This window comes from Erythrolamprus reginae, chromosome 1 (genome assembly GCF_031021105.1).
Source record: "Erythrolamprus reginae isolate rEryReg1 chromosome 1, rEryReg1.hap1, whole genome shotgun sequence".
In the NCBI taxonomy this organism is placed as follows: domain Eukaryota; kingdom Metazoa; phylum Chordata; class Lepidosauria; order Squamata; family Dipsadidae; genus Erythrolamprus; species Erythrolamprus reginae.
Window position 1 is genome coordinate 373,131,327 of NC_091950.1, and position 19,166 is coordinate 373,150,492.

Below are 19,166 nucleotides of genomic sequence, written 5' to 3' on the forward strand. Positions count from 1 at the left end.
CCTGGTCCATCTAGTCTGCCCTTATACTATTTCCTGTATTTTATCTTAGGATGGATATATGTTTATCCCAGGCATGTTTAAATTCAACTACTGTGGATTTACCAACCAAGTCTGCTAGAAGTTTGTTCCAAGCATCTACTACTCTTTCAGTAAAATAATATTTTCTCACGTTACTTCTAATCTTTCCTCCAACTAACCTCAGATTGTGCCCCCTTGTTTTTGTGTGAAAATAATAATATAAAAAAAAATTATAGTGAAAAATGTAAGGCACAAAAAAAACTACTGTTATTCAACTTTGGCCATATTTCATTTCTTCAGATGACAATGGATAAGGCTGCAGAACTAAGATATCCATTGTATAATACTTCATAAGTATTTTAATTGGTTCTGGGATGAGGTTCTTAAGGTGAAACGTTTGTAAGACGAAACAATGTTTCCCATAGGAATCAATGGAAAAGCGATTAATGTGTGCAAGCCCAAAATTCACCCCTTTTGCCATACGAAGCGCCCATTTTTGTGCTGCTGGGATTCCCCTGAGGCTCCCCTCCATGCGAAACCCCACCTCCGGACTTCCGTGTTTTTGCAATGCTGCAGGAGAATCTCAGCAGGGGAATCCCAGCATCGCAAAAACGAGCACTTCGCTGGCAACGGAAGTCCGGAGGTGGGGTTTCCCAGCGAAGGGAGCATCAGTGAAATCGCAGCATCGGAAAAACACCAAAGTCCTCAAAACCCCACCTCCGGACCTCTGTGTTTTTGCGATGCTGCGATTTCACTGAGGCTCCCCTTGCTGGGAGGGGAAAAACGGGTGTTTCGCTGGCAACGGAAGTCCAGAGACGGGGCATCCCAGCGGTGGCGGTGGGTTTGTAAGGTGAAAATAGTTTGTAAGAACAGGCAAAAAAATCTTAAACCCCGGGTTTGTATCTCAAAAAGTTTGTATGACGAGGCGTTTGTAAGTTGAGGCATCATTGTATCTCTATCTCACCTGTGGGTAGTTTTAGGTTCTCTGTTAAACTAGACACTTTTTCTTGTGCAGCATCCTCTTCATTTTGCTCCGCAGAGCAAATAATTTCTATCATGTGCCAGTGCACCCAATAAGTCTGGTTAGTAGACTGCCACAAAACCTGAAACAATGAATTGCATAGTTAAAGCAATCTATTCCCTCTGAAATAAAGAAAAACAAACACTGCCCAGCTTACACAGAACAGAAGTACTTATAATTTCAATTATGTTAATGATCAAAATAAACCGAATCACTTTTTAGTATCAGTAAGCAATATAGTTTGTTCTGGTGATTAAGGCGCCCGGCTAGAAAGCAGGGGAACATGAGATAATCCCACCCTGCACATGAAAGCCAGGTGGGTGACTTTGCATGTCACTTGCTCCCACTCCAAATCATCTCAGAAGGTTGTTGGGGGAAGGAATAAGAGGAGTAGGTGTGTTGGACAAGTTTGCTGCCTTGAGTTCCAGTATTTGTAAAAATCATAAAGGCACAATACAAACACATAAATAAAATTAAAACAGTACTGCAATTTTCACACGTCTAAAGGGCACCAACTTTAGGCAAGATCATTTAGGCTGCACATTCTTATTTCTACCAAAACAGGGGCGTTGTATTGGGTTTTTTTTTAATTAAGGCATATGGTCTCCCAGCAGCAATCAAGCAATTGGGTTTTAGCTCTATACCCATGATGGCGAAGCTATGGCACATGTGCCAGAGGTGGCACACAGAGCCCACTCAGTGAGCATGCATGCCATCACCATCTGCTGTTCTGGTTTCCGGCACACACATGCACACTGGCCAGTTTATTTCCATGCATGCCAAAGCACGAGAAATCTGAAGATCAGCTGGCCAATGCGTATGCACGCACCAGCTACCTAGTGTCTGGGTTTCCAGTGCGCGCATGTGCATCAGCCAGCTAGGCTTCACGCGCACCCAATTTAAAGAAAGGTCTACCCTTCAACCTACCTGCACAGGAGGCATTCCGCTATTGCTCTGACAAAATTCACCCTCATCCCCAACATCAATCTCCTCGTATTCTTCCAACATCCGCACAGTCATTCCTGGCTTGAGATTCTCCTGCACATATTCAACATAGCTACTGCGACTGGAAAAATCTGACAAAGTCAAAAATGGTTGCCCTTGCTTTTTCCTTGGTGAAGGGTTGGAAGTTACTAACGGCACCTGAACAGCAGTACAAGTGGAACCTTTGGGCTGGAAGATGGATCGAATAATTCGAGGCTGGGCATTTGTCAGAGACAGAAGTTCCCTTTCTTGGCTGCGATCCCAGCCCATGACCCGGACTAGCTCCGAAATCAGGTTAGCCATGGCCATGCTGAAATCAAATTCTCGCTGCACCCGGCTTTTCTCCCCAAAGCTTGAACTGGGTGATGAAGAGTCCTGATGATCCCCTCCCAGTTCGGTGGTACTGTTTAACTTGTCCATGAGGGAAGTGACACATAGGTAGCGCTTCACAAGAGAAAACAGCAGCTTCCCTGGAATCTGAAATAAATACAGCTTATCATACCAATAACTGAAACAAATACGTTTTACAAATCTATCACAGTAAGCAATACAGTTGGATTACAAGAAAGGCTTAGGTCATGGAATCACCTCCAAATATTGTGGATCATCTCCATTAACCCTAGACAGATGGTCAAACTCCGTATGAAGTTATACAGGTAGTCCTTGTTTAACATCCACTTGCTCAGCCACTTTTCAAAGCTACAAAATTACTGAATGAGGAGAAGTTACATGGGTCCACATAGCTGCAGATAGTGCAATGTCCACTCAGATGATTGTAATTCAGGCACTTGGCAATCAGCTCGCAATTATATTGTTGCAGCATCCCGCAGTCAAGTGGTCACCATTTGGAATGTTCACTGCTAGCTTCCAACAAGCAAAGTCAAGGAGGAAGCCAACAAGTGGTCACAAATGTTGGTTACATGACTGTAGGATGCTCCGACTGCCTGTTATTCACCTAACAGCAAATGGGACTATTGAAATTGCTGTCGTAAAACGGTATAGTCACGTGATATTACATTTTCTATGTGCATTGCTTACCAAGAGTTTGCAGTCCCAATTACATCAATGGAACAAGAATTATCTGTTCTATAAAACATCTGGACAGCATCAAATTGTCTGTCCCGTGTTCATTACATATCACATATCCACGGAGAGGGGCAGCATACAAATTTAATTTTAAATAATAAATAAATAAATATCAATAAGACCACTGCATTTTTAATATATTTATATATTTACTGGGGGGGGGGATATATGGCCACCCCAATGAATGCTGCATGGCTATTGACAGTCAACCAAATCAATATAATAAACCCATATAAATCCATCAGATTTTAAAAATCTGAGTTAAAAATCAACATACAATAATTAATACACCACATAACAAATCACTCACACCAACCACATCCATACAGCTGGGCACCCAGGTAAAATTCAGGCCATTTCAGCTGAGGTATACTGTTACATAGGGCAGGTGCAATTCCTTAGTCCAACAAGACAACACTGTTCAAAAGCAGGGACTTGTCAGATGGACAGAGACTTTCAGAGAAAGGCAGCCCCACAAATGCATGTGCCATGCAGAACTTTAAAAGTGATCACCACCTTGAATTGCACATTAGAAGCATCCTGAGAACCAATGCTGCATCTAAAAGGATGACATAACCCAGAAAAACCCTATGCACCCAAAACTGTCTACGTCACTGAAGCTTCTAAATCAGAGGTCTTTAAACCTGGCAACTAGACATATGGACTTCAGCTCCTAGAATTCTGAGAGTTGAAGTCCACAAGTCTTAAAGTTGCCAAGCTTGGGGACCCCTGTTCTAAATGTTCTTCAAGATGTTCTTCAGCCCCATGTAAAACATCTGCAGTAATCCAATAGAGAAGTGACAAAGAAATCCTAGTGGATAGGATTTTTGGTACAGGAATAGGTACAATTGGTCATCATCTCATGAATGTGATTTCCCCTAACTTTGATTTTAGACTATCCTTCTTTCATGAGATATTCATATATAGCCTTATATTTTGCAAATACCTCTTGAAAAAAGGAGTCTTGACACCCATATCAATGCCAATCCAAAGGTTGGTACCTGAGGGAGATGAATCCCTTCAAAGGACATACAGTGCTCTTCAGAGGATGTAGTCTCAGCAAAAAGCTCCAAGAGAGTGTAACGACTGTCAAAATCCATGTGCTGTTCAATGCCATCTTGCTGGCTCAGGGACAAAAGAACATAAGCCCGGCTTCCTGAAACCAAAATAGCCATACTTAATGTGATCCTTCACTAAATTATATTTCTCCAAGATTACCTATCTATGTTGCCTGCTGAAAATCTATCCAGAACCAGACATACAGTATATTAAAATATTTGACATAGCAGAGAACTGAAGGTATATCATACAGGTCATATAATTTACATGAAATTGGTAGACTAATATTTAAAAGTAATATCTTACTTTTTCACAATATTTTAGCTAGTAATGATAACTAAGACAAGTGGCATTGCAATCCTCTTAAAATCATGTGACAATACCATTTAATACCACCATACCATATCCTTTCAAATGTACTAGTCTCATGTTTACAAATTTGTTTTCCTAATTTCAAGAGCTCAAACTTATTTCCCCATAGATGATATCAGAGATAGCTAATACCCTAAGAGGAAAATAACTTGTAAAATGAACTGAGAAATTTAATAGCTCCAATATCCTCTTCACAGTTAAAAAAGCATGTCCAAAAGACAAACTGTGCTGAGACTTGTAGATGGAATGTACTTTATGCTCTTATTTTGGATTTTAGATCAGTTTGTTGTTATAGAAATGGCTAGTTTATACTATTATGTAAAAGTAAAAAGTTGAGGTTTGACGTTATTTTATTCTAGTGTACCAAAGGGAGTCAGACATCAATGTCTTTTTTTTTCTTTTCCTCTTTCCCACACACAAAAACATTTCCCTTTCCTTTTCCCTCCATTATCTCTCCTATTTTCTATAGTATAATATTTTCTATAGTATTAATACATAAAGTAAGAATAACAAGAAAAAAAACTTAATTGCTCCAATATCTGTAGTTAAAATAGCATGCCCAAAAGACACAAGGTGCTGAGACTTGTAGATGGAATGCAAAAATCAGCAGCCAGCCAATTATCCCAAGTTTATGTTCAATATTTTTCTGATCAGTATGAATGGGGCTGCAAAAATGCCCTACTCACGTATAAAGAGCATTGAAATAGTGCCACGATGACATGTGGGAAACAGCCATTCATAAAAATGAAAAATAATTTTTCCCACCAAAGAGAAACTGTTACCTTCAATTTAGATGAAGAACTATATTTGTAACTATTATTTTTGTATCACTGCTAAGGTAGAAACAAATAATCTGTTTCCCAAAAAAGCATGTGCTATAATTGTATGAATAAAGAGCCAATCTGGGAGTGGCCCTAGAATAGACACTGGATTCAAAAAGTCTTATTCATGATTAACTTTTTCATTCATTCATTCATTCATTCATTCATTCATTCATTCATTTATTAGATTTGTATGCCGCCCCTCTCCGTAGACTCGGGGCGGCTCACAGCAATAATAAACAATATGTAACAAATCTAATAATTTAAGAGAAACACTAAAAAACCCATTATTAAAAGCAAACATTACACACAAACATACCATACATAAACTGTATAGGCCCGGGGGAGATGTTTCAATTCCCCCATGCCTGATGGCAAAGGTGGGTTTTAAGGAGTTTACGAAAGGCAAGGAGGGTGGGGGCAGTTCTAATCTCTGGGGCCGCCACAGAGAAGGCTCTTCCCCTGGGTCCTGCCAAACGGCATTGTTTAGTTGACAGGACCCGGAGAAGGCCAACTCTGTGGGACCTAATTCTAACAATTTTATTCAAATATTGAGCAAGCATGGATTTGTTGGGATACTTGGCCCAGTGACTTTCTCTCAGTCCTAGGAAGAAATTTCTTCTGAAATCTTGCCAAGAAAACTATAGGGACCTGCCAGGAATCAAGGCCGACTTGAAGGCAATGAGACAAAAAACAAATGCTTACAGAACAGATAGCAGCAAAGAACTCACTGGCAGATGCTCTGCCCTGTTTCTTTGGTGCTATAAAATTATTGAAACTGTTTATTAACAGAGTGGAAAGATATGCCAAGTAGGAAAAGTTTTGATTTTCCCCAGGATAATATACCTTAATATATCTCTGAAATATGAACATAAGATAAGAACAATAAGAAGAGCCATGCTGAATCGGGCCAAAGCCCATCGAGTCCAGCATTCTGTGTCACATAGTGGGCCACCAATTGTACAAGACTCAAAAACAGATTGAATTATTGCAAGAAAGCTCATACATCTCAATAGGCAGCCTCACCTGCATCATGAGAAGCCAAAGCTCTCAGCATCTTGCCAGCACTACGACGAATTTGTTTCTCCTCATTACACAACATCTTCATCAGGAGGTCTAAAGCACCCGTTTCCTTAAAGACACCCGTCAAGGAGCCAATGCTGGCATAAGCACTGAGTACATGGACAGTGTTAAGGATGGAGGACTCCGGACCACTTGTCCTGGCCATCTGTCGATTAGCACGCTGTACCAGGTTCTTGACATCAGCCTTCATTTCATGTAAGGAAGCTTGATCTACTGTGACATCAGATGGGAATGTGCTAGGTGATTTCTCCTCTTTTACTCGCTGCCCCTCAGGCTTCCTCTTGCCCAACAGTGTGGGGCAATTAGCATAGACCTCTTCTGCTGACATCCACATAAGAATGTTATCCATTTTATTCTCAGTTGAAGCAGCATGGGTGGTATTTTCTACATTGTCATCTAAGCTCAGGATGCTCCAACGGATCAGGTATTCAGTACGCCCATCGTGTCCACGACGTTGGCGGATGAGCTCCTCAGCGTAAGTTTGTAGTTTGGGCCCAAGATTTCCATTCCTCTTTTCACCCACCATGATGGAAAATATATCTATGAAAAAAGTGTAAGAAGTTAGAGTGTAACTTGAAAAGTACCAAGTAAGGAATTTTCAAATAACATTAACATTCACTTGATACGTTTAGAAGCATTGATCTCAGGGGTGGGTTCTGACTTATCTCGCTGCCGCTCTGCTTCATCACGTGCCACATGGGTACACGTGCGTGGCATAGGCACAGTGCTAAAAACGCAGTTTCTGCACATGCGCAGAAACAAAAAACAAGACACCTATGGCACCACCGAGAGAGCCAGTTTGGGGATGGAGGGGATATCCAGCCGGCCATCACTGCCGGTTCAGCAAACGGGTGGAAATTTCCACTATCGGTTCTATAGAAAAGGTCCGAACCAGGAGGAACCCACTTCTGATTGATCTATTTCAAATGTATAAGTAAGTTTGCTGCAAAAGACATCAGAGGCAACTTTTCAGATTAAAAAAACATTACCTACAAGATTTCTCGATTTTTTTCTCTTATATAAACATTTTGCTCTAAATAAACTAAAATGTTTTTTAAATTTCTGTCCTGGAACTCTAGAGTGTTAAACTATTTTGCATTCAACAATATTTTAAAGAAAATATTTGGCATAATTAGAGTAATAGCACCTGTTACCCTCAAAAATCTCATTGCTACTTTCTTCTAAGAAAATACACACTTGTATAAAGACAATTCTTCCTCCTTCCTGCTCATTTAAATTTCATTTAATTTTGGAAATACATTGCAGCCTTCAAAAGCTAAAAATATATGGCACTGAGGAAATTGTCTAATAGGAGCACTTTTATTTTTCCAATTTGTTGGTTCAATTTATGTTTAAGCTTCAATCTTCCCATTCCCCTTTTTATTTTACTCTACCTTCTGCTATCCATATAGAAGTCACAGACCCACCCAGAATACTAATTATACTTTCACTACTAGGGCAAATGGTATGTAACAATAGTGACTTGGCATTTAATAAAAGAACAAACTTTAAAGACCCCTGCCTGGACCCACAGGAGGAACAACAAATAGTCTGAAGGTTCTCAGAGTACCACAATGTTTTACTGTTTTTTGTCTGTCTTACTTTTGCTTGATTTTAAAGCACTGGTTTTTAAACTGGGGTAATTACTCCAAAGGGATAATTCGGCTGTGGGTAATGGAGCAATTTGTAATTGTTTGATTGAGAGTCTAGGATCCATTTTGAGGTTGCTGCTGCTGCTGAGAGACTTCTATTTAAAAAAAAAGTCTGGTTTGTTTTTTTTGTAGAGATAATGCTATCATTTAAGATGGAGGAGGTTGATTGGATCAGTTTAAAAACCATTGTTTTAAACAGTTAAATTGTAGGTTATGGCTGATAGACCAAGTTGTGTCACAATTATTGTGGCTGAAGGGGGGAATTTGTTGGATAGTTCCAGATCATAGAGAGGAATATTCAGTACTTAATGATGTGGCACGTAATATGGAGGATAAATTAACATTTAAGAAGAAATAAGGTCTTCCACTACCAATGGAACCTATGACTCAAATTTGACTCTTTAAAGCCTGAAGACAGCTGGTGGGTGTCATATCCCATACTTTTATTTCCTAAGCTGGGTGCTTTGAACTTTGAACTTCAACAGAAAGAGATCACTTAATTCCATAGATCAGATGGAATTGGGAATTTGGAATATGAGACTCTCAAGGCCAATAAATTTAATAAATGAAACAGAAAAAAATTAAAGCAGTGTTCTGCCAGGCTCAATGGCAGGAGCTCCAAATTAGGTGCAAAGGTATGAATTCAAACAAGCACACTTGAAAAGTCAAGAACAAAGTTTTTATCGAAAATAAAAGGAAAGCAAAACACCCTTTTTGCAGTCAAAGGGCACACTTTCAAAACAACAGACTTGAAGGCAGTGAAAAACAATAAACAAACACGAAGCAATTGGCAAGCAGCTGTGAAAAGGTCACAGCTCCCCTTCTTAAACTGTTGGCAACTCACACAATTAACTATGGTTTAATGTCCAAGTCTTGGGATCCATGCAAAGAGAGTCCTTGAGATAAAAACCACTTCCTCTTTCTCAGAATACTTCCACACTAAGAGGCCAGCAGGCTGCCCATTTAACAGCAGCCCTAATTAGTTGAACCACACCCAACCACAGGTGAACTCTCTTATCTCTTGTAATAGCTGCTCTTTTCTATTCATGGCCCTTCACCTGCGTATGTCAATGAATTGTTAGCCGCCCAGAGTCCATTTGGAATTGGGCGGCATATAAATACTACTAATAAAAAAAATAAAATAAAATAAATCTATGATTAGGTCCTCAATATTTTAAAACTGCATTTATCTAAACTAGCTGAAATTTCAAAAGTCAACAGAGACACTTTAGTTTGCCAGAGAGAGAGACCAATTAAGGAAAAGCAGATTCATACCAATAAGTAACAGCAAATGATGTCAGAAATATAATTTACAAAAGACCCATGAATTGATCTCCACTTGTGAGCAGCCTGAATTTCCCCCCCTCAAGATAAGATTTTAGCACATTCACAGTCCCTGAATGGCCCATACCAAAATGAATGGAAAACCTTTCCACCGCTTCCCCAGAATTCCTGAGCTAGCATGATTGGCTCAGGAATTCTGGGAGTTGAAGTCCACAAGTCATAGAAAAGCCAACTTTGCCTACCCCTACCCTATGCCAATCATTAAGTGTTGTATCTCATGATTCTTAACAAATGTATCTTTTATTTTATGTATACTGAGAGCGTCTGCACCAAAGACAAATTCCTTGCGCGTCCAATAAAGAATACTATTCTATTTTTCTTTTCTATTCATCCTTTCACTTGGCAAACGCACCTGGATTACAAACGGGGCGGAGGTGTGTGTGAGCGTGTGGAAAACCTATTAGCCGCGGATTCTGACTCAACAAACGAAGCAAGGAAACATACGCTTGCATTTAAAAAGGAAAAAAATAAACTTTCGCCCTTTCGTTTTCAGGAGACATCTTTCACTTTCAATTTTTCCCCCCATATTTAGAGAAACCTCCCAGCCTGCGCCCGTTATCAGCGGGGAAACTAAAGTCCCGTTTTCGCACGCCCTCTTTCTTTCAATGGGGAAAAGGAAGGAAGCGGGGAGGGAGGAAAAGGGCGGGAAAAGCCGAAGACGGGAAAAGGACCACTACCACCCTCGGCTGCCCAGCCAGGAAACTGCCTTGTTTGCCTAACCCTGAAAGGTCGCCGAGCGGAGACCATCTTAAGCAACAAAGCAGCGGGGAAGCAAACGAAGGCCGGGAAGGAAAGGGAGGCGGACAACCCCAGATACGACACCCCCACACACCCCACACGCACCCCTCACGCGCTCCTCACCCGACTATCGAGGGCAGCAAAGGCGCCTCTGCCCGCTCCTTCTGCCGGCCCCTTCGGCCGCTTCCGCGAGTTCCGGGTGATTTAGAACGCATGCGCAACAGCCCCTGTTGCACGCACGGCTCCGACGCTTTTGAAGACTCTCTTCCGTCGCCGCCCTTTCTACGGATTGACGCGTGGGACATTTTGGGGAGCGGTTTGAAGCGGCGTGGGGTAGGAGAACGCGGAAGGAAGTGGGCTCGATGAGTCAGTCGGTTCTTCCTCCGGGCGAGTCCTTCCTTCGGTCTGCTGGGGCTTGAAAGGAGCCCGCGTGCTGCCGGAGGCTGAAAAAAGGGCCGCGGTGGTTGACAAATTTGCGGAGGTTGTTTTATTCCTTCATGGCATTGCTGCAAGTAAACGCGGTAGCGACGCGCAATAATTTATTTTATTTATTTATTTTGTCCAATATACAATACATATTGAAGAGAATATACATGTAGTAACATATATAAAGAAAAGGATAGAAGAAAAGATATAAAAATAGAGAAGATATATGAAAGGAAGAAAAGATATATGAGATAAAGGAGAGACAATTGGACAGGGGATGAAAGGCACTCTAGTGCACTTATGTACGCCCCTTACTGACCTCTTAGGAACCTGGAGAGGTCAATTGTGGATAGTCTAAGGGAGAAATGTTGGGGTTGACACTACTGAGTCCGGTAATGAGTTCCACGCTTCGACAACTCGATTGCTAAAATCATATTTTTTACAGTCAAGTTTGGAGCGGTTGATACTAAGTTTGAATCTGTTGTGTGCTCTTGTGCTGCTGCGGTTGAAGCTGAAGTAGTCATTGACAGGCAGGACGTTGCAGCATATGATCTTGTGGGCAATACTTAAATCGTGTTTTAGGCGTTTTATTTTTTATTTTATTTATTTAATTTTCATTTTATTTCTTTTGTCCCATACGTATTGGTGATATACAAAGGTATAATATTTATATACATGATACTAGTACAGTATTGGGACATTACATTGCAGTTAATAAAGTAATTAAAAAACTTTGAACTATATAATAACCAGTAGGTGCAGAAGCTGACCGATGAGAATGTTTATTTTACAGCACTTTCCTAAATTGCGGAGAAAGTGGAAAATACAAAGAACAACAACATATGAGCACACAACAGATACAAACTTAAAGTAAACCGCTCTAAACTCGACTGCAGGAAATACGACTTCAGTAACGGAGTAATTGGTGCATGGAACTCACTACCAGTCACCTAACCCAGGGGTTGGCAAAATGTTGGCTCTTCTATGACTTGTGGACAGCTCCCAGAATTCCTGAGCAAATCATGCTAGCTCAGGAATTCTGGGAGTTGACGTCCACATGTCATAGAAGAGCCAACTTTTCCTACCCCTGACCCCCCAAAATTTTACTCTTAGACCAGTGATGGCGAACCTATGGCACTGGTGCTACAGGTGGCATGCAGAACCAGATCTGCTGCCACGCAAGCTGTTGCCCTAGCTCAGCTCCAACATGCATGTGTGTGCCAGCCAGCTGATTTTTGGTTCACACAGAGGCTCTAGGAGGGCGTTTTTGGCTTCTAGAGAGCCTCGGGGGGGGGGATGGGGGAGGATGTTTTTACCCTCCCCCATCTCCAGGGAAGCCTGGGGAGGGCGAAACATGAGCCTATTGGGCCCATCAGAAGTTGGGAAACAGTCCGTTTCTGGCCTCCAGGGGGCCTCCTGGAAGCAAGGGAAGCTGTTTTCACCCTCCCCAGGCATTGAATTATGGGTGTGGGCATTCGCGCATGCATGATAGCGCGCATGCACCTTGTTTCGGCACCCGAGGAAAAAAATGTTTGCCATCACTGTCTTAGACTATCCACTGTTGACCTCTCGATTCCTAAGAGGTCGGTAAGGGCCGTGCATAAGTGCAGCAGCATGTGTTCCGTCCCTGTCTTAATGTTTCTTTTATTTGTATCATGTATATAAACATTGTTATATGTTTGTACACCACCAATACATACTTGACAAAACAAACAAACAAATAAATAAACAAGGGGTACAGTAACAATATGCTCTTTCCTTTTTCTGGCTATAAAGCATTACATGTTATGTACATTTATTTATTCCATTTTTTAATGCCGCCCTTCTCCTACAGTCATTTTCAGTGGCCTGCAGTACAGCACTCTACCTGCAGCGCCACCCCAGCTCTATGTGGCTGTCAGGACTCAACACTGTTATCAATAAGAGGGAAATGAAAATCACTCTTAAGTTTCTGTACCCTTTAATCCTTGCTTTATGCTTCAACAGTCTTGGATCAAAAGTCATCATCAGTCATTTAGGCGTTGTCTATCTACTGCAGGATGTAGGTTTCTTCCTCATGTTTCCAACCAATACGGTCCTGAGCTTGCTTTTGCCAATTGGGCCAGCAATATTTGCTGATGTTATTGAAAGTAATTACTAAGTTCCAAAGTAATTATTGATAAATGTTGTTGTCAAGATTTCCTAAGTATCATCTCTTTTCATCTATTTTTATAATTAATTAATGACCAATATCCAATGGCTAGAGAAGTTAAACTGGTGGGTGTTTGGGATAATATATTTGTAGAGCACTGTATTGAAAGATGTGTCCAACTTTCTGTATTGAAAGATGTGTCCAAGGAGCCAGGGTGGCGCAGCAGGTAGAGTGCTGTACTGCAGGCCACTGAAGCTGACTGTAGACCTATAGGTCAGCAGTTCAAATCTTATTACCGGCTCAAGGTTGACTCAGCCTTCCATCCTTCCAAGGTGGGTAAAATGAGGACCCGGATTGTGGGGACAATAGGCTGGCTCTTTTAAAAAGTGCTATTGCTAACATGTTGTAAGCCGCCCTGAGTCTAAGGAGAAGGGTGGCATAAAAATCGAATAAATAAAGAAACTTATGCAGGTTTAGTTAAATACTGAATCGTGGGGATCTTGCCTAGTAAACAGCAGCAACAGCAAATTCATCAACCAATATCCAAGCTTCACTGAAGCAATGGGTAGCTTCTGCCTTTTAGGATTGGCTATCACCAGTAAAGGAACCAATTATCATATACCACAGGCTAGCACTTGATGGAATAACAATGAAAGACTCGGAAAAAGCTACACCAGTCAAGACTTGTCCAGGTAATGGTTTTCTCAGTGACACTTTATAGGAGCAAAAGTTGGGCTTTTTGAAGAAGCAGGAGAGAAATAATGATACACTTGAATTTTGGTATTGGAGAAGACTCTTGAAAATGCATAGAAACAAATGGATAACAACAAATCAATTTTGAGTTCTCACTTGAGGCACAAATGATCATGCTCAAGTTACCATATTTTAGATACATTATATGAAGACCCAGCACCCTTGAAAAGTCCATAACGTGAGAAAGGTGAAAAAAAAGGAAAGAAGAAGACAACTGGTACCTTTGTGGTTGGCCTTAGTTGCAGTGATAATGGATGCATCAGTGAAACACATGAAGGACAAAGTTAGGAACAGATAATGGAGAAGTTAGAAATGCATAATTGCAAAAAGTTAATACCATCCTGATAGCAGATAATTAAAAATTAAAAGATTGTGAGCCCCCCAAGTCTTCGGAGAGGGGCGGCATACAAGTATAATAAATTATTATTAATTATTATTATTATTAAATCCAGCCCTTACAATTTATAAAATGTGGAACTAATTGTGGCTTATCCAAGTAAACACAGATAACCAAACCATGCCTTAGAGCAGTGTTTCCCAACCTTGGCAACTTGAAGATATCTGGACTTCAACTCCCAGAATTCCCCAGCCAGCAGTTGAAGTTGAAGTCCAAATATCTTCAAGTTGCCAAGGTTGGGAAACACTGCATTAGAGAGACATGTGAATGTGAACTAACAAAATCTCACATGTTCTAAATAGAATCTAATTATAACCAGTCAGATTCAATGACCAATTCACAAAATCTATCATCTACCCAAAAAGAGAGAGTTTGTAATATAAAATCCCAAAGCATACCAAACCAGTACATTTTTAGCTAAGTGTTATTTTAAAGGCTTTTGCACACTTACTACTTACAGGTATGTAGAATGGGAATTTCAGCTTACACAGCAAGCTATTAATTAGGCACAGGAGTTTTGTCCTCTTTTACATCTGCCCGACCTATAGCATTTATTGGAAATCAATTAATTAAGTGAAAAATTCCTGGGAATTTTCCCTATCCACAAATTATCTAGCAAATGACTTCTTCCTGTCCCCCCAAAATAAAAAAAAATGGGGAGAAATGTGGTTTTGCTTTACAATTCTCATTTGTGACACAGCTGTAAATAGATGTGTATAGCAGGTGGTATAGTTGTGACATGGACATAGCAGGAGATGGTATCTAGCCAATTTTAATTATTCTAGTAAAAGCTTGACAGAGTGGCCCTGATTAATACACAGATGGGAACTCGCCAAGGAAACCCCAAATGTAAAGGAGTAAAGAGCATTCCTTGTAGAAAGAATGTAAGAATGGTTAGATTAAAAATGGGGAGGAAGAGACAGTAAAAATGAACCTCAAAATAAACCTATTTTCATTCTCTTTGGCGTATATAGGGACAGCGGGAAATTTTTACCAGATTTCCTAAATGCTGTTATGTATCTTATACTATTTGATTTCCAGTAATACTGTACTTGGACAAATGGAGCAGGTGAACCAAATATAGAACAGTATTTGACAGGCTGTATCTCTTATCAGAACAATGCAGTTAATTATTGCCTGTTGCAGAATTTGAGTATAACAACTGTACATTCCTCCATAGGCTTGTCTCCTTTTAGGCAGCTTTTGGCTAATGACCTCTGTATTTTGCTTACTGGAACCCCAGCTATTTGGAAAAATCTGCATATAAGTAGATAACGGACACACTCCTTTTGTTACAGAGTAAATTAATTCAGTGGCCTTTCATTTGTCATTGCCAGCTTCTGTGGATTCGTCATAATCCACAGCTTGCTCATAAGGAGCCCTCATGCCCCTTGGATTCCAAAACTGTCCACTTTTTATCTCCCCACATCCTGATGGACAGGAGAATATGAAGTGAAATGTATTCTGCAGATGTTTTGAATATCTTATTCTCTACCCTGAATCTAAAAGGTCATGGGAAAATGCAACAGATGTCCACACTCCATATCTTGTACATTGGTTTCCTCAAATTTTCCATACTTCTTTCTTGTAATCTGCCACTACTATAATGGGGCTGGGGGGAGGTTTTCCAGCTCTGTCTGTGTGGCAAGTTTTCTTTAGTGACCTGGAATAAGGCTGATGGGTGGGGGAGCAAGTCTATAGTAATTTGATTTCCGTAGGAACTTTGCAGTGTCATTTTCATATGCAGAAGAGAGTGAAACTAACCAAGGAGATGGTGCGGAAGAATAAGTAGCAGCTAAACTTGAGGAAATGCAAGAATAACAACAGATCTGAAAAGGAAGAGGTAGTGCAAAAGAAACTCAGGAATAACACTGCCTTGATTGATTGATTGATTGATTGATTTATTTATTTATTTTCTTTTTGCTTTAAGAGAGGGCGGAAGAGATGCTATAAAGCAGTGATGGCAAACCTTTTTTCCCCTTGGGTGCCGAAAGCACACATGCATGCACGATGCTCGGCACACCCATAATTCAATGCCCCCCACGTACCCCTCCCCCAGGGGAGGGCTGCTAGCCGGAACGCCTAATTGGGGCCCCCTCCACGACTCTGGAGGTACCGTGAGTTCGAGCGGAATTATGCGTCTGTAGCAAAATCACACACGGAGATGAAGGTGTTCCCGTGTTCCTCACGCGGAAGCAAAAATCCTCACCGGAACACAGGTGCGCAATTTTGCTACCTGCATGGGCACAGACACGTAATTCAGCTTGAACTCATGGTACCTCCAGAGCCGCAGAGGCGAGCCCAATTAGGCGTCCCGACTAGCAGCCCACCTCTGCCCTCCCCGTGCATTAGTGGATAACTTCCACATATGCTGCCCCCATGCAGATGCATGCACAATTCTCCCGCTTCCTGACTTCCGGTGGGTCTGGTAGCCCCATTTTTTGCCCTCCTCAGGCTCCAAAGGCTTCCCTAGAGCAGTGTTTCCCAACCTTGGCAACTTAAAGATATACGGACTTCAACTCCCAGAATTCCCCAGCCAGCGGATGCTGGCTGGGGAATTCTGGGAGTTGAAGTCCAAATATCTTCAAATTGCCAAGGTTGGGAAACACTGCCCTAGAGCCTGGGGAAAGCGAAAACACCCTCCCCCACCTCCCCAGAAGCCCTTCGAAGGCCGAAAACACCCTCCCAGAGCGTCCGTGCGATCCAAAAATCAGCCAGCTGTCGCACACATTCACCCTGGAGCTGAGCTGGGGCAATGGCTCGCATGCCGGCATATATGGTTCCGTGTGCCACCAATGACATGTGTTTCATAGGTTCGCCATCACGGCTACAAAGCTTTCACAATTCTGTGAAATCACAGAGTTCTTATGGCATCTGTTCCTTGACTAGATTTGTCTTGAAGGGTTGACACCAAAGTTGTAGAAGGTGGAGACAAAAGCAAACAGGGAAACAGGGTAACAGTGAACCACTCCTACATTCTTGCTAAGAAAACGGCACAGATACATCCATGCAGTGCTCAGAAGTAGACCTGGCATGGAGACTTTACCTATTACCTATGGATTACACTTCTCATCTCATGCTACTTTAAGCACGAGCCAGGCAAAATCCCCCTGCTAGATCGCAACCAATCTCCTTTTCCTCCTCTACTCTGAGAATATTTCTTTTTATATGCATGCTGTTAACATCACAGATCATTGCAATCGGTTACTTGTTTCCCATTTAAGGGGTGACTTGATTGAAGTGTATAAAATCATGCATGGGATAGAAAAGTTGGATAGAGAAAAATGCTTTTCTCTATCACACAATACTAGGATGAGGGGGCACTCCCTAAAGCTCATAGGTAAGAAAGCGGGGACAAATAAAGGGAAATATTTCTTCACCCAGAGGGTCGTTGGTTTATGGAATTCACTTCCAGAAGAGGTCGTGACAGCTGTCAACCTGAATAGCTTCAAGGCAGGATTAGACAGATTCATGGATGCCAAGTGTATCAGTAGTTATTTAAACGGATGTCCATGTGCCCCCTCTATGTTGGTTGAGGCAGGCAGGATTCCCATGAGTATCATTTGTTGGGGGTCAAGGGAAAGGGAGGGTTTTGCCTTCTCTTTCTGCTCAAGATCCCCACGTACAATTGGTGGGCCACTGTGTGACACAGAATGCTGGACTCGATGGGCTTTGGCCCGATTCAGCATGGCTCGTCTTATGTTCTTATGTTAATTATTAATCATATTTCCCTATTGGCACACTCTGGTGTGTGTGTGTGTGTCACAGTTATTGGTCAAAGAAGCAATAAAACACAAAGGTTTGTGCACAAAATGATACATTTATTGAAAGATTATTTTTTTTAATACAAAAGAAAGCTCTGTACATAGTACTGCGATTACTGTCACATCCTTCCAGAAACACAACCCTGGAAATTAACCACACACACAGCCACTCACACGCACACATACACACGCGCACACATGCGCACGCACGTGCACCAAAAAAAAAAATCCAAAAACAACCGATAAAGTGAACTAAAAATGTCACCACACAATAAATGCCATTTCATCCCTGATAAGTGTTCTTACAATTCAACACTTTCATCTCATGCAACATTAGCGTTTAACCTGCAGGTGCTTTTTTTTTTTTTTGTAGGTGGGAAAACCTTGAGTGAAGGATGAGTATCAAGTGTAGAATCCCTAATCAGAAAATTAGTACAGCATCATAAAAAATAGATAATTCCTGATTTTAGCCTCTCGTCTCTATTTCAGCAGAGGATTTTTGAATTAGCAACCTGATTCGAGAATAACTGTTTTGCAAGTGTGCCTTTATCCCAAGCAACTTCCTAGTAACAGATGAGAAATTCCTTCTGGGTGGAAAAAAATTACATACAGAAAAACATCTCTCAGTGTATAGATAAAGTTCCATTTGTGTGGCAGATACTGTAATAGGGTTTGTTGAAGATTTATTCTGCTGACAAATGTTTTCATCAGTGGATAGACATCACTGAATCACATGGGGCTGGGCAGCCTAGAATTCAAATTAATAAATCACTGAATATAAATCATTTTTTCCCATTATTGCTGGCAATAGAAGAAGACAGTTAACCAAGCAATTTTTTGCCATAAGGTGTATCTGTTTTGGGCTAGAGGGCAAAGAGTAAATCATTCAGCTGCCTTGACTGCCTTTCTCATGTCACTGATCTAATGAAGATGTTAAAAAAAACCTGCATCTTAACTAAAAAAAAGGAATGAGGGTTAAAACAAGAGGATGTTTTTGCACCAGTCTTGGAAACTTCACTACTGAAGTTAGGGCTGGAGAAGTACTAGCAAATTCTGACGGGTTATAATATGCATTTAAAACAAAATGCATAAACCACTTCCTTTCAAAATGAAACTAGTTGGGGAAATATATTTTTCAATTTTCTCTGACATTTAAAACAAAAACAAAAAATAAATGTAACCCATGGGGAAGATGGGTTAAATAAGTTACCCTAACTTTCTCTTTGAATCAAATATAGGACAGATTTGATGGAGCTTGAGTACATTTTTATAATTGGCCATGTGAGTTGAAGATGCAAACTATAAGTAGTACACAACGCCAGTTTGGCTTGAAGGCCACAGGATTTGCATGGCTTATTGATCTCTGGGTCCCAAAGTGGAAGGGGCACGACCCATTTTAGAAAGGGATGCAAGGTTTTTTAAGATGTCAAATGGATGCCTTAAGCATCCATAGGGATAAACATCTCCACTTTGCCTCGAGACCAGACAAAAGGACCAACACTTTAGTTCCATCTATT

At 41.1% G+C, this 19,166-nt stretch overlaps 1 protein-coding gene across 2 annotated transcripts in view; it reads right to left on the bottom strand.

The window, feature by feature from the left end:
• The window catches only part of LOC139157622 (cullin-9-like), a 67,082-nt gene extending 56,693 nt beyond the window's left edge, over positions 1 to 10,389 (bottom strand). For both annotated transcript variants that reach the window (XM_070734580.1, XM_070734579.1), the window contains exons 1-5: positions 10,302 to 10,389; positions 6,388 to 6,984; positions 4,111 to 4,265; positions 1,967 to 2,500; positions 983 to 1,121 (exon numbers count right to left, since the gene is read on the bottom strand). In XM_070734580.1, coding sequence (XP_070590681.1) covers positions 983 to 1,121; positions 1,967 to 2,500; positions 4,111 to 4,265; positions 6,388 to 6,970 — 1,411 coding nt within the window. In that variant the 5' untranslated portion in view covers positions 6,971 to 6,984; positions 10,302 to 10,389. The remainder of the gene's footprint in view (positions 1 to 982; positions 1,122 to 1,966; positions 2,501 to 4,110; positions 4,266 to 6,387; positions 6,985 to 10,301) is intronic.
• Positions 10,390 to 19,166: the final 8,777 nt, after the last annotated feature.